Genomic DNA, 16,096 nt, shown 5'->3' with positions numbered 1-16,096 from the left:
AGTTTTTTTTACAACCCTGAGTGTCATAGGCTATGTCTACACTATGCAGCTTTTAGCGACAGGGCCATGTTGCTACAGCCGTGCCGCTAAAAGGCATGTAGCGTAGCCACTGTTTGTTGGCTCTCCTGCTGACAAAAAACTTCCACCCCCCAACAAGTGGTGTTAGAGTTGTTGGCAGGAGAGCGCTCCTGCTGAAAATGAGCTGTTCACATCGGCGCTTGTTGTTGGCAAAAATTGTGTCTTTCGAGGGGGTGTTTTTTTAACACCTCTGAAAGACAAAAGTTTTGTCATTCAGTCCAGTGTAGACACAGCCTTAGTTAAGCTGACCTAACTCCCAGTGTAGACACCAGTATGTTGATGGAGAAATTCTTCCAGTGTGTCTCAGAGAGGTAGATTAAGTACAGCAATGGAAAAACGCCTTCCATCACTGTAGGAAATGTTTGCATGACAGTGGCACAGCTGCAGCGCTGTAGCTATGCTGCTGTAGCACCTATATTGTAGACAGAGCCTTAAAAAATCCAGGTCGTAATTAGTAGTCTAAAAAGTCTGGAGAGTACAATTTGATGGAATACATACAGTACATTGAGGGGGCCAGGGAAAAAAAGATGTTACTCTAACTTAGAGGCAGCTCTCAATTTGGCAAACTTGTCTAAAACTGAACTTATCTTTCCTCTCAAACCATCTTCTGTCACTTTTGACAATATCATTATCTTTTCAATCACCTAAGCTCCCAGACCTTACCTTAGACTCCACTCTTTCCTTTGATGTCAAATCCACATAATTGCTAAATCCTGTCACATCTTTCACTACATTTCCAAAATGTGTTCTCCCCAAACCATGCAGCCAAATTATCCATCTTCCTATTTACCACTTTGACTATGTACCCTAAGACAATATTGCACTTTTAATAAACAATATATAAAACCAGCACCATGCATCCAACAATAGATCACCAATACAATGCAAACAAGGGAGCAAATTTAAGGTTGGGCAGGCTGTGTAAGTTGGGTGGGTGATAGTGAATGATAAAGAATTGTCAATGGCTTTGGGCAAATGGTTAGATCACATTACTGTTTAGTTCCAGACATTCTAACATTTGGGGTATTTTAGAAAATGTCAAATTTTTGTTAAGAAAATGTAACTAGTTTAGGGTGCTACTTGAAGCCCTTTAAACACATTTTCAATTGCAACTTTTTTAAAAATGAAGTTATTTTGTTTACAAATATAATTTATGGTAATAGAAGACAAAATAATCGGAAACACTGAGCAAGTCAGATTCCACTTACTGGAGATCAATGCCATACATAAACACTAGCTAGTACATTACAAGTTCTCAGTTGTTTGTGGCTGTGTGTGACCTTGGGGAATGTAGGAAGTGCGAATGAGTCACACCAGCTTTCTTGAAGAAAAGTAAGGGTAAGATGCCACCTCACATGAATAATGTGAATGGATGTTAACTTACTTGATGATTAACATGTCAAGTGTTTATAAACACGTGTCACCAGTGGAGGTTATGAAGCTTGTGAGGAAGGTCAGTGGCCTAACTTCCACAAGTTACTTTTCTGTCACTAAGTAGAACAACTATTTTTTTGCATGTTCTTAAAAGGAGAGAAAAAAAATTTCTCTGCTTAACATCAAAGAAAAATTTAGAACAGTTTAAAATTTTACATACTGAAATTAAAAGAAAATGAGCAGAGGCAAGATATCAGTAAAACCCCGCTATGTTAACCACAGGAATTCTCCATGAAAACCTAAATTGGGCACACTCATATACCCATTTTAATTATACAAAAAGATCTGCAATGGAAGCAGTGTGCACTAAGGTTATTAAAGTCTTTCAACACTTCTTGATGTATAGCCACCCATGTCTCTCAGGGGCACAAGATGCTGTACCCTTTCATTTACATGGTAAGCAGTGAAATATCTCTTATGATGCGACACTATGAACTCTGAAATTGTAATCACAATGTAATCATGCTTGCAACTGCTCTTTTGTTTTACATTATCTGTAACTAATATCTCTCATATGTTTTGGTGATACCCAGGTGATACACTGCAAAGCCATTTGATAAATTGCATGTATCAAATTGCTGACAGTCTCACCTGCACTTTGTCTACCTCTTTCTCCTGCTTTGGAGTACTTCTAATGTTCCAAACTTATGAGCACGTACACACAAACTGCCATTTTAAAAAGCGAAACAAAGCACCACAACAGGAACCCACCGGAGAAATGCTTACTACTTTCCTCAAAATGGGGAATTTGCCTTAAAAATTATGTTGTTCTCAGATAATTTAATTTAGCTCTGGCCCAGGGTCAGTTTTAAGGCGCAATATTTTGCAGCCCATTAGGGTTAGCAATGATAGCTCTACACATGAAATACCTGTTTTTCTAGAGTATAAGACTTTGTGGCTTGACTCCAGTTTGCGTGCATTATGTGAACATTGCAGCTGCAACTCTGCAGACAATGCTTGTGTAACTGAATATATTACACCATCTTGATTCCCAAGTAATTTTTACATTTGGACTGCACAATAGCCGATGGGAGCAACTTTGGGTAACGGGAGTAGCTAAAAGTGTGGACTTCACAGTCACATCCCCCCATTCCCTCTCTGTGCATTGAGTTTGCATCGAAGCAGCTACTCTCAGTACTTGAGGAATTCCACCATGATTTCAACAATTTCCATCCCACCATCAACCTCAGTCTGGACCAGTCCACACAAGAGATCCACTTCCTGGACACTACGGTGCTAATAAGCAATGGTCACATAAACACCACCCTATACTGAAAACCTACTGACTGCTATACTTACCTACATGCCTCCAGATTTCATCCAGACCACATCACACAATCCATTGTCTACAGCCAAGCTCTACAATACAGCCGCATTTGCTCCAACCGCTCAGACAGAGACAAACACCTACAAGATCTCTATCAAGCGTTTTTACAACTACAATACCCACCTGCTGAAGTGAAGAAACAGATTGACAGAGCCAGAAGAGTACCCAGAAGTCACCTACTACAGGACAGGCCCAACAAAGAAAATAACAGAACGCCACTAGCCGTCACCTTCAGCCCCCAACTAAAACCTCTCCAATGCATCATCAAGGATCTACAACCTATCCTGAAGAACGATCCCTCACTCTCACGGATCTTGGGAGACAAGCCAGTCCTCGCTTACAGACAGCCCCCAGCCTGAAGCAAATACTCACCAGCAACCACACGCCAAAAACACTAACCCAGGAACCTATCCTTGCAACAAAGCCCATTGCCAACTCTGTCCACATATCTATTCAAGGGATACCATCATAGGACCTAATCACATCAGCCACGCTATCAGAGGCTTATTTACCTGCACATCTACCAATGTGATATATGACATCATGTGCCAGCAATGCCCCTCTGCCATGTACATTGGCCAAACCGGACAGTCTCTACGCAAAAGAATAAATGGACACAAATCAACCTCCCTGGTCACTCAATTACAGACCTAAAAGTCACAATTCTTCAACAAAAAGACTTCAAAAACAGACTCCAACGAGAAACTGCAGAACTGAACAACATTAAATTAGGCTTGAATAAAGACTGGGAGTGGATGGGTAATTACACAAAGTAAAAGCTATTTCCCCATGCTAATTTTTTCCCCTACTGTTACTCACACCTTCTTGTCAACTGTTTGAAATGGGCCATCCTGATTACCACTACAAGCATTTTTTTCTCCTGCTGATAATAGCCCACCTTAATTGATTAGTCTCGTTAGAGTTGGTATGGCAACACCCATTTTTTCATGTTCTCTGTGTATATCTATCTTCCTACTGTATTTTCCACTGCATGCATCTGCTGAAGTGTGTTTTAGCCCACAAAAGCTTATGCCAAAATAAATGTGTTAGTCTCTAAGGTGCCACAAGTACACCTCGTTCTTTTTGCTGATACAGACTAACATGGCTACCACTCTGAAACCTGTCACAGGACTATTGTAATTCCTGAATTGGTGGTTCTCTCACTACAGTGTGAGGAATGTGGAAAAGAATTACATGTGGAAGAGATAGGGAAAAGTTGATTCTAAGAAAAATATTGAATGAAAAAAATGTTTCTCTTTTAAAGCTCTCACTCTAATGCCATGACACTGTAAAGGTCCTTTAATTCTAAGTAATACTTAAGTACTAACCCGCAAAGACTCTTACCACTGCTGACAAACACTGGCTCGACATTGAAGGGACCCAGTTTTACCAGCCAAATAATCTGCTCACATGCTCTGCCAGATATTTGGAATGATCTAAATAACTCTTTTCAGTGCTTTGCCACTTATGGCTTCCCAAATCCATGCCAATGTCAACTTTTTCTCTTTCTGATATAGATATTATTACTTCTCTTTAAGAGAAAAAAAATTAGAAAATATTTATAAAGATGTAGCCTTTCACCAGTAAAGCCTGCTACCTTATTAGCAGAGCTGGCTGGATGAGAAGAAAAATTATTTCATATTGACTGAATTTTTCCAAAAACTTCTACCTAATTCTACAAATGCCACCAATTCCCACAGATTTCAATGGGTTGTGAGCACTCATCACCAAACAGGAGGCCTCAGCATATTGCAAGAAGGGGGCTTATATTATAAAATGTCACATGGAATATAATGATACTTGAGTGTAAAGTAGAACTTCTCTGTACTTTGTAGATTCATTCCCTTTAATGACTGCCATGTTTTGCATTTGTGAATATACACCCAAATCACTTAATTTCCCTTAATGCATTAAACTATTAACAAATCCAATTTACTCTTTTAAATCTACCTTTTAAAGTACAGATTTTTTAAAACTAAACACGCATTTGCTGATATTATGGTTGCAACCATACTGCCTTGAACTGATCAGCACATACACTGGACTTTCTCAGGCTTCCTGTGTGCCTCTAAAAACTATGTCCTAAATATTTACTTGCATTTGGAACTTTTAAGTCTGCCTAAGGCAAAATAATACCTTGTAGGTGCTGGGGAGAGGTGTAGGGAGGCACAAACACCATCCTACTTGTTTCAGAAGTCATTGGTGGCGCTCCCTGCCAGTGCAGTCTGTCTGCCCAACCTGCCCCCTCTGGAGCTTCTAGTGCTCCTGGCAATATAACGGCCACCTTCCTTTTCCTGCTCTCCTCAGAGTGGCAGTTAAATTATGACTGCCCCTTGAGAGGGTGAACGGAGAGGGAAAAGCCTCCTTGCATTATTTCCCTGCTCTAGCACACCCAGGCAGGAGTGGCCATAATTTGTCCCTAAGCTTCAGCTTGGAGTAGAAAATTTTTGCAGTGGAGTACAAGTCCTCTGAAAAATAAGGATTTGTAATGGAAACCCTGACAAATCTTTAACTATAGCAATGTGAATAACACCAATGTAATTTCTATCCAAAGAAATTGCTCAGTTTTCTTCTCCAGTGCTAGCTGAAAACATTTCTTTGCTGACGCTGTTATCAATCTTATCTAGTGACCTATTTACCTAACGCACACAATTACAGAACATACTTTTATCACAAATACAGAGTAGGCTGGGACATTAATGATACTGCAAATTCTGTGGAATTGGATTGTTTTAGGCTTAGTCAAAAAGGCCACCTTTCTTTCATGTAAAAAGTCAACAAGCCACCCCAGAGGTTTTGCAAATGGATTTGTTACAGCAATTAATGAAAAAGAAACTATATGAAGATGATAAAAGGTGACTACTATCACCACGCACTGTTACATCAAGGAATCACAAAAAGACCTTTAACACACTGCTCTGGACACTTAGGAAATCAAAAATGCTGTCTGGAAAGTGACATTCCTTGACTTTCAATGAATCAGTCCTGTCTGCTTAGTGTGTGCCCGACATTTAGAGAGAGAGAGAAACACACCACCTAAAACCAAATCAAGTTACTTCAATTTATATGTAATGGATGCTTTAAAAAGGGTTCAATTGTGCCATTTAGATATGAATTTAAATTGGGTGAATGCTGAAAGGTACTCCCTCCGGGGGAGTCCCACAAACAATTGTATAAAGGCAGAATGCTAGGAACCAGGAGAGAAGCTCTGGAGGGGATGATTGGCCCATTTGGTTGCATAATTACACTGATAGAGTGGATTGGGACAAAAACTAGGGACAGAGGTATGAAATAGGCATGTTTAGGCCACACCTAAAAAACACTGACATTGTGGGGGTAATTGGAATGCCAGGGCATTTTAACTCCTGCAGACATCAGAGGCTCTAATGTGGGATTGGGCCACCCAACTGCCCTTAGATAACAAAACCTTAGTGGATTAGGGGAAAGCAGGCCCCCCAAGTCTTCTAAAGTAGGGTTGCCAGGTGTCTGGTTTTCGACCAGAACACCCAGTTGAAAAGGGATCCTGGCGGCTCCAGTCAGCACTGCCGAACGGGTCGTTAAAAGTCCGGTTGGCGGTGCTGCAGGGCTAAGGCAGGCTAGTCCCTACCTGTCCTGGCACCACACTACGTCCTGGAAGCGGCCAGCAGGTCTGGCTCCTAGGGGGGGACCACGGGGCTCTGCATGCTGCCCCCACCCTGAGCACCACCTCTGCACTCCCATTGGCTGGGAACCATAGCCATTGGGAGCTGGGGGAGGGGAGGGGAGGCGGTGCCTGCGGGCGAGAGAGCAGCATGCGGAGCCTCCTGGCCCCCCTGCCGAGGAGCTAGACCTGCTCCAGGTCAGGGAGCCTGCCTTAGCCCCACTGTGCCGCTGACCAGGAGCTGACTGAGGTAAGCATAAGGTAAGCATGTCCCAATCCTGAGCCCCGCCAAACCCGGAGTTCCCTCCTGCACCCCAAACTCCTAATCCCCACCCCAGAGCCCGCATCTCTAGCCCAGAGCCCACACCACCTCCCACACCCCTGCCTTCTGCCTCAACCCCTCCTGCACTCTGAATCCCTCACCCCCCCAGCCTGGAGCACCCTCCTGCACCCCAAACCCCTCATCCCCAGCCCAGAGCCCGTACCCCCTCCCACACCTCCTGTAACAATGCTGGTTCTGGTGGGACCCAACTGAGAGTGCCAATTCAGGACAAATTGCTTAAAGCAGAGCAGTTACGGCCCAACGCTGGGGTTTCTATGCACACCAAGGCAAATCAAACCAGCCAGACAGAGAAGACTTTGGTTTTACCCCACTGGCTAACCACAAGTCACACAAGCAATTCTCTTAGACACCCCAGTTTCCCAGTATCCCCACCAGTGCCACTCGTTATGGGGACAGATGGTTATGAAAACCAATACCCCAATAAAAGAAAAAAGGTTCTCCCGATCAGAAGGACCAAGCCCCAGACCCAGGTCAATATACAAATCAGATCTTATCCACAAATCACACTGTTGCCAATCCTTTAGAATCTAAAATCTAAAGGTTTATTCATAAAAGGAAAAAGATATAAGAGCAGAGCTAGAATTGATTAAGTGAAATCAATTACATACAGTAATGGCAAAGTTCTTTGTTTTGGCTTGTAGCAGTGATGGAATAAACTGCAGGTTCAAATCAAGTCTCTGGAGTGCATCTACAGCTGGGATGGGTCATCAGTCCTTTATTCATAGCTTCCGTGTAGCAAATTTCCTCTAGAGGTATGAAGCAGGATTGAAGACAAGATGGAGGAGCTCCAGCAGCCTTTTTGTCTCTTGCCATGTGGTCTCTGCTTTCTTTGTCCCAAAGACAAGCTGTCCATTACATGGCATGAAAAAACCTCAGAGTTCTGTCCACAGGCAGGTCCCCGCATGTCTTGCTGAGTCACAAGGTGTATCTGCCTTCTCTCAATGGGTCAGTTGTATAGCTGATGGTCCTTAATGGGGGCTAGGCAGAACTGACACCAGCTTGTCTGGGGTGTCACCCAGAAGCACAGCATAAGTTTGAAATACAGACAGTATAGAGCTAATACTTATAACTTTAAATACAAAAATGATACATGCACATAGATAGCATAATCATAACCAGCCAACCATAACCTTGTCTCAGACACCTTATTTGACCCCCTTTATACAAGATTTGGTGCCACTACAGGACCTTGGTTGCAACAATGATCTATACGGTCCCAGATTATGTCAATAACGTCACACCCCCACACCCTGCCTCAACCTGCAGCCCCCTCCCACATTCGGAATCCATCAGCCCCACCCCCCAGCCTGAAGCTCCCTCCTGCACCCAAACCCCTCATTCCCAGCCCCACGCTAGAGCCCGCAACCCCAGCTGGAGCCCTCACCCCATCCCACACCCCAATTCCCTGCCCCAGCATGAAGCCCCCTCCTGCACAATGAACCCCTCATTTCTGGCCCCATCCCAGAGCCCGCAGTTAGAGCCCTTACCCCGTCCCACACCTTAACCCCCTACCCAGCCCAGTGAAAGTGAGTGAGGGTGGGGGAGAGCGAGCCACCAAGGGAGGGGGAATGTAGTGAGTGGGGGTGGGGCCTCAGGGAAAGGGTGGGGCTAGGGTGTTCGGTTTTGTGCAATTAGAAAGTTGGCAACCCTATTCTAAACCCAAATACTAAACCTTTTTAAGATCCATCTATAACTAAATAATATTGGCTGTAGCTTGGAAGTTTCATTTTGTTCCAGCTGATTACAGACAAATGAAATTCTTTAGTCTGATTGGCTGGGTTTACTTATGCCTGGTCTACACTACACAGTTAAGTCAACATAAGGCAGTGTACGTCGCCTAACTGTGGAGGAGTACACATTACAATGCTCCTCCTACCAATTTAACTCTCCTGATACACCAACATAATAAAACCACCTCAATGAGAGGCGTATCCCTTATGGCAGCGTAATTAGAGCGACTCAGTGTCAGTGTAGACACTAGGTTGCTTATGTCACTCTAAGTGGCCTCCAGGAGGTGTCCCACAAAATCAGGTTGGAAGATGGATTGAAATAACCAACACAGGCAGAGTTTGTATCTGCTTCTCACTCCCCCATGCAGCTAGGCAGAGGGGGCCCTGCAGGAAAGTTTGCTGATGCACACCGGGATGTCCCAGGAATCCTACCTAGAGATCTCTTGGAAACTTTCCTGGAGGTACTCCGCAATCCTCTGCTGAAAGTTTCTTGGGAGGGCTGCCTTGTTTCTTCCCCCACTGTAGGAAAGTTTGCTGTGCCAATCAGCAATTACTTCTGCAGGCAACAAAGCAGCAGATAGGCGAGCAGCATACAGACCGGTCTGTAGCTATATACAAGCTGGAGCTTCAAATTGCATCCTCAGTTACCCTCATGAGCAAGATATCAGCTGCTATCACCTCTGTCTATGGAAAATGGTGCCAGTACTCAGAATAGTGGACCAAGGTGCTTGTAGTGATACCCCTGTGGAAACCCTGCCCCTGCTCCCAACCTGTTCCTTCCCCTCCCCGGGCCAAACTGACTGTGTCTGGGGCTCCCACTATGCTGTGTGCCTGCCAAGGGGAAGTGAGAAAGTGGTGTTTCTAGCTTGTTTTAATCAAGGCTGTGAGTGCACTAACAATACTGCCTCTGTCTATTCCTTCTTTAGCATCTACAGATATGCCCTTGATGGTCTCCTCCTGCACACCAGGTGAGCAGCTCCATCACATAAGGAGATGAAAAAGGAGGAGTAAGGAAGACATGTTCCAAGAGGTGCCGCAATCCTCTGATGCTTCTGGTTGTGAGCAGAGAGCATGGAGAGAGGCTATCAATGAGAAACTGTATATGGATATAGCCAGGAGAGGAAGCAGGGGCAGGAGTAGATGATACAGCTGCTACAGGACCAAACAGACATGCTAAGGTCCCTTACTGAACTGCAGACAGAACACATCCATGCTCACCTCTCCCTGCAGCCCATACAGAACTGCCTTCCATACCCTCCCCCACATTCCTCGCATGTTCCTGGGCCCATCTCAGTACCTCATGCGCTTCACCCCAAGCGACATGTATCACAATGACAGCTGGACATACACCCAACTGCGAGAGCCTCATTTGAAAATGTGCTTTTCATTTTCATGTCCCTTGCAGAACATATCACTGTTGAATAAAAATGAACTTATTGAAAGATAAGAAATCTTTGTGTCCTACAAATGGTGATTGCTGCTGAAATTCATAAACAGTGGCAATTGACGCATCAGCATTGTAAAATTAACACACATCCCACAGTCACGACAAGGTTCATACTATGGTGCAAGAAAACAATCCCTGGCTAAATGCATCACAGACATATTACTGGGGCTCATTGTCAAAATGCTCCTTTAAAGCCTCCCTGATTCAAATAGGGCCCCCAAAGAACCCCTCTAACAGCCCTGGTATCTGGCTGCTCAAAATCAGCAGCCAGCCGATCTGCCTCAACACTCTACCCCTGTGGAAACTTCTCTCCCTTAGTTTCATAACTGTTATGCAGAGCACAGCAGGTTCCTATGGCCATGGGAATATTTTCCTCATTGAGGTCGACCGTTTAATCAGCCAAAGGCTCATTCAACAGTCATTCTGCACCTACTGAGCCTATTGTTGAAGTACTCCTTGCTACAGTCAAAGTTTCCAGTCTAAGGCTTCATAAGCCATGGGAGAAAAGGGTTGGCTGGGTCTCCAAGGATCACTATTGGCATCTCCAGATCCTCAATTGGAATCTTCTGTTCTGGAAAGAAAGTTCCTGCTTGCAGTTTTCTGTGCAGGCCAGTGTTCCTGAAGATGTGTGTATTATGCACCTTCCCTGACCACCCCACGTTGAGGTCAGTGAAACAACCCCTGTGATTCACCAAAACTTACAAGACCATAGAAAAGTAACCCTTTCTGTTGACAATCTGTCACAAGGTGGTCTGGGGCCAAAATGGGGATATGCATGTCATCTATTTCCCCACCGCAGTTCAGGAATCCCATTGCTCCAAAGCCATTCACTATTTCTCCATACATTGCCCAGAGTCACAGTCCTTTGTAGCAGAAGGTGATTAATTGCCCTGCACACTTGCATCACTACAACCCTCACGGTGGACTTCCGAACTCCAAACTGATTTGCAACTGATTGGTAGCAGTCTGGAGTTGCCAGCTTTCACACAGGGATACCCACTCGCTTCTCCACTGTTAGGGCAACTGTCATTCTGGTGTCCTTGCGCTGGAGGGCAGGGGCAAGCTCCACACACAGGAAAGTAGCTTTGCACACCTGGAAGTTCTGAAGCCACTTCTCGTCATCCTATCCCATAACGATGCAATCCCACCACTCAGTTCTGGGCACAGGAAACAAGCACTGACAGTCCACTGTGTGCAGCTGCTTCGTGAATGCCAGTAGCAATTTGAATTGTTTCTTTCCATGGCACACACCATGCAGTCATTTTCAGACTTGGAGCTCATGAAATTCTGCAGGATCAGCCGCGTTTTGTTCATAATGCTCATCACAATATTGGACAGTAGAGTAGGATCCATGCTGCGAGACAGAAATGGTGGGCATGCAGTTTATGGGAGCTGTGGAAAAGCGGCGTGAGACATAGTCAGAAGCTCATGGAATGATGGGACAGAGAAAACTGCATGATGGGATGGCGAGCCTGCTCCCATGAGTCACTGAGAACCCTTTCCAGAATACCCAGCAGCAGACGGTGGTGAGTTGCACAGTGGAATAGGTATTCACGGTGCTCTGCCCTCTCTGTCAATGCAAGAGCACCAACTATGGACACATTCTACCATCATATGGAGTGTTGTGTGGACATGCAAAAGTGGTTTAATTACAGCAGTGGGCGATCGTCGACATAACATACGTCAACTTTAGAGTGTAGACATGGCCTTACTGTTTTCATTGTAAGGTAGACGACACATTCCAAATAGTTATTTAAGCACGAAAGAGTAGATTTTTCAGATGGGCTAAAGATAAAATAGTCAAAAACCAGTTGTAAGTTTCCAGGGATAATAGATTTACTTAAAATAATAAAATAATAATAATAATAATAATAATGCAGAAACAAGCAGAAAAAATACAGCTTTTTTGGACATATTTGTTGGCTAGAATCATACTGATCACCACCAATCACTTAAATAATACCCTAGATGTGCAATTAGCTAACGATCATTGTACCTTATGCCCATATCTTCCTACGTTATTACTTCATAATAAGTCCTAAATCACTTTTAGCCCATTTTAGGAGCTTTTCAATTTAGGAAGTATTGGCTGTCAATGGAAAATAGCTCACAGGAGAGCACCAACTCAAGTCCTTTTAAATCCAGAGGGTTACAGAGTTTTTTAGTTTTGCTGTTTACAGACTTGACTGTTATTCACCATCATCATTCTCTGGCCATGTTGGTGATCAAAGCAAATGCTAATTTTTTGGAGCAAATTTATTCATAGAAGAGATTAAGCTTTTCATTTCTAGGAAGACAACTGCTCTCACTCACCCAGTGGTTAAAAAGTATAGTTCTCATATCTGCAGTCATCAGGTACATACTGGATTACAAAATAATCAAGTATATGGCCATTCATCAGTACTTGCAGTCTTTTGGGAGTAAAATTGTGTTTTATTATATAATTAGGTTGAGATTTTCAAAGCTGAGCAGGGGATTTAGGCACACAATGCCTATATAAACGAAGGGAAGTTGAATAACTAAATCCCCCTGGTGGCTCTGAAAATCTCTAACTTAAGCTTCTACCATCATACACAGTATTTTCAGTGCACCTGCCTGGTTTAGGTCAAATTACTCTTCATAGAAATTATATATTGTAACCTGCTCATTTAGTTCAAATCGTAATCAGCAGAGTTCAAATTTCTTTCCAGAACCTTCATCTTCTGTGCAAAATTACCATTGAGTTTCAAGATTAGTGTAAAAAGAAAAGGAGTACTTGATTCATGTAGGAGTCTAAACAGTTGCTGCTGAATATCTAAACGTAAAAAGTACTTTTAGGGTCCGAGGGAAGGACATTTCAGTGGTTACATGCTATAAAGGCAAAAATACTGTCATGGGCAAAAATACTGGCAAAACTTGCTGTACACCTACATACCCATAGAACCAAAAGCCTTTTCCCTTTCAAGATGATAGGATGTTAGATGCTCAGTCAAATATAGTGCATGAGAGTCAGTCTCTGTTTAGAGCTTTAAAAACATTCCATCCAAAACTTTAAGATGTATATGTATTCCAACACACAATCAGTGCAGAAAATTAAGCAACACCTAAATCCCTTTGTGGATCTGGGCTAAAGTCAGTATGGCTTGCTTTATAATTGCAAAATCAGAGAGAGAGAGAGAGATATGACTGCATTCTGGGTATATTCAGACAGTAAATGTTGTTGCTTCACTTGAAGGAGCATGAACGACAACTCAGTGAATTATAGATTTCCTTGCATGAACCAACACCAGTGAAGAAAACAAATGCAAACGGTGGGACTTTGCAATTGAATCTCAAGTGCTGGCAACCAAGCAAATGATATTTTTGGCCTCGTAACTCAATCATTAAATCAGACAGTAAAAGGGACCTATGGAAGAGTAAGACCCCCTTACTGAGTGCCTGTGTAACAGCAAAGGAGACCAGTAGGAGGTGATAATTACACTGGCAGTCAAAGTAGCATATAAATAACCATAGTTAACCATACTAGACTTTCTATGAACTCAAATAAATATACATTTTAGAACATAAAATATTGTGCTATAACATCTAAAACTGTACATCTGTATCTCTACTTGATACAAGAGCTTTCACATCCCCTGTCTAACAACTCTCCTCAATCCTAACCCCCATCCCCCAGACTTTTTCTTTGCTCCATCACCCGTCTCCAATTCTGAGGTGTCCCTCTTATGCTCAACTTCTAACCCGTTGTCCCATCCCCTAGACCCCATCATTTCCTGACTCCTAGCTTATCCTTCCCTCATCCTCAGTCATTTTCTCTTTATTTGCTCCTTCCATTCCGTTTTCAAGATCTGGTTACCTCTCCTTAAAAATGCTGTATATTCCCATTACCCTGATTTTCTCTTGGATCCCGCCCCCTGAATTGTCTTTCTAGTTTCTCCACTCTACTGAAACTGCTCTTACTACAGCCTCCAAAGACCAAGTTTAAAAGGCTCTTCTCTGTTCTCAAACTGCAAAATATAAGGTCAAAGCACTTTCCTCTGGTCTAATTTTTTTATTGATGTTCTGTGGTATCATTGCTAATTTGATCATATTGGAATGATTGATTAATAGGCTGGCACAGCAAAATGTTTCACACTGCCTTTTTGCTCTTTAAGCAAATATTTACTATTCTTTTCCAGTGGAATGTGTCTCTACAATTTATTTACAAGATGATCCTCTCTGCTTTGCTACGAAAACCAAAGGAATGAAAACAATTAAAAAGTTAATAATTCAGACGAGGAAAGCCTACCTTATGTTCTTACCTGGGGCATCTGTCCCAAATAGTGGAGGGTGAGTTTCTTTGGCTCCAGGTAGAGAATTTCTCCAAGCTCCTGGTAAGGTTTCCAGCTGGGTGTCCAATACCCGTGCTGAGTGAGTTGCTTGCGCCTCCTGTGGTAGTTCTCCCAAAATATTTGCTCCCTTGTGGATTCCCAGCAGTTATAAATAGTGCTACTTCTAGCTTGGACCTTTGCACCTTTCTGTGTGGGGATGGGCAATGGTCTTATGAGCACAAAATAACGAGGGTCCAAAGTCTTAGCACTCCCAGGCATCCTGACTTTGCTGTTCATCAACTTCTACTGGCTAATTATACTGGTCCTTGGGTGGGACCCTAGTGCTTCTACTGCTGCTGCTAGTGATCTTGATCCCTCTCCTTTCACCTCCAAGCAACCCCTGCCACAGAACACAGCCCTTAAGACCAACAGTCATCTGCTGCATGGACCTCAGAGCGGATCTTCCTTTTAATTTACAAAGGAACTTATCAAAAGTATCTGCCACAAAATAACCTGAGATATAAAGCCAATCCACTCTGCAGTATCCTCGGCCAGTGGAGCTAAATCGTTCATGAACAAACCCGCAACCCTGCCCCACTAAACAACGAACAGGCCAGGGACCCCACAACAAACAGGGCTGAACAGAGAGCTCTCCGGGATCCCTCTGAACAGTGTTATTTATTCATTTCAAAAGACACAATAAAAACTATCTCCTCGTGATTTGAATTCTAACAAGAAGACAATAGGTAGGCCCCAGACCAGGCGATGCGCCCCCAGCACGGAGACCCCCACCCCGAGCTCAGCAGCAGAGAGCCACCAGGGTTAAGGAGCTGATGCCCCCCTTTCACTGAGCCCTCCCATTCTCCCTTTGAGTCCAGGTGCTGAGAGCCCTGCCCCCCACTGAGCCCCCCCTTCGGAGTCCAGGTGCTGAGCCCCGCCCCCCCCGAGCCCCCCCCCGGAGTCCAGGTGCTGAGCCCCGCCCCCCCCACTGAACCCCCCCTCGGAGTCCAGGTGCTGAGCCCCGCCCCCCACTGAACCCCCCCTCGGAGTCCAGGTGTTGAGCCCCGCCCCCCCACTGAACCCCCCCCTCGGAGTCCAGGTGCTGAGCCCCCCCTCTCACTGAGCCCCCCGTCGGAGTCCAGGTGCTGAGCCCCCCCCTCACGTCGCCCGTCGCCCGTCGCCCGGAGCGTGTCCCGGAGGCAGCGCGCCTCTACCCAGGCCACCCGCCCTAGACGGCGTTCCCCGTTGCCCTGACAACGCGACACGTGACTCAAGGGCCGCGGCCGCCTCCCCTTCGGTCCCTGTTCCGCGGGGGGCGGGGCAGAGCTGCTGCCGTCAGCCGCCCGCAGACCGGGCTGTGCCAACGGCCCTTCTCTGCAGCCTCCCGCCGCGGCCGGGGGCGGAGCCGGAGCCGGAGCCGGAGCCGGGACCTGCCTGCCCCACCAGGGGGCGCTGAAGCGGTGCCTGGGAAATCGCCTCGGACTCGGGGCTGTTGGTTTGCTCCTGTGCTGACTCCCTGGCTGGGGAGGCACTGCCGTGCCAAACCCCGGCCCCCCGGCTTTGCAGAGCGCCCCTTCGCCTGCAGGGCGCACACGGGAGTGGTTGCAAGGCCCTGCCTGGGGTGAGCGCCCCTTGCTGCCGCACCCCCAGCTTGAAGCGGTTTCCAGGGGGTTTACAGCACAGGTCAAGGGCTTGCAGCATTCAGCACCCCTGAGGGCTCCCCACCCCAACTTTTCCCTGCATTACCCCTGTCAGCCGGGGCAGTCGGGTGCAGCAAGCACAGCCCAGGGCAGGTGGAACGCTGACAG

General features: G+C 45.2%; 1 protein-coding gene across 3 annotated transcripts in view; it reads right to left on the bottom strand.

The window, feature by feature from the left end:
• Nucleotides 1-15,052, bottom strand: part of CCDC60 (coiled-coil domain containing 60) — a 123,811-nt gene extending 108,759 nt beyond the window's left edge. For all 3 annotated transcript variants that reach the window (XM_074972783.1, XM_074972784.1, XM_074972785.1), the window contains exon 1: nt 14,280-15,052. In XM_074972783.1, coding sequence (XP_074828884.1) covers nt 14,280-14,585 — 306 coding nt within the window. In that variant the 5' untranslated portion in view covers nt 14,586-15,052. The remainder of the gene's footprint in view (nt 1-14,279) is intronic.
• Nucleotides 15,053-16,096: the final 1,044 nt, after the last annotated feature.

Source organism: Natator depressus, chromosome 15, assembly GCF_965152275.1.
Source record: "Natator depressus isolate rNatDep1 chromosome 15, rNatDep2.hap1, whole genome shotgun sequence".
Classification (NCBI taxonomy): domain Eukaryota; kingdom Metazoa; phylum Chordata; order Testudines; family Cheloniidae; genus Natator; species Natator depressus.
The sequence above is the reverse complement of the archived record's forward strand: the minus strand, read 5'-3'. Positions and strand labels throughout refer to the sequence as shown.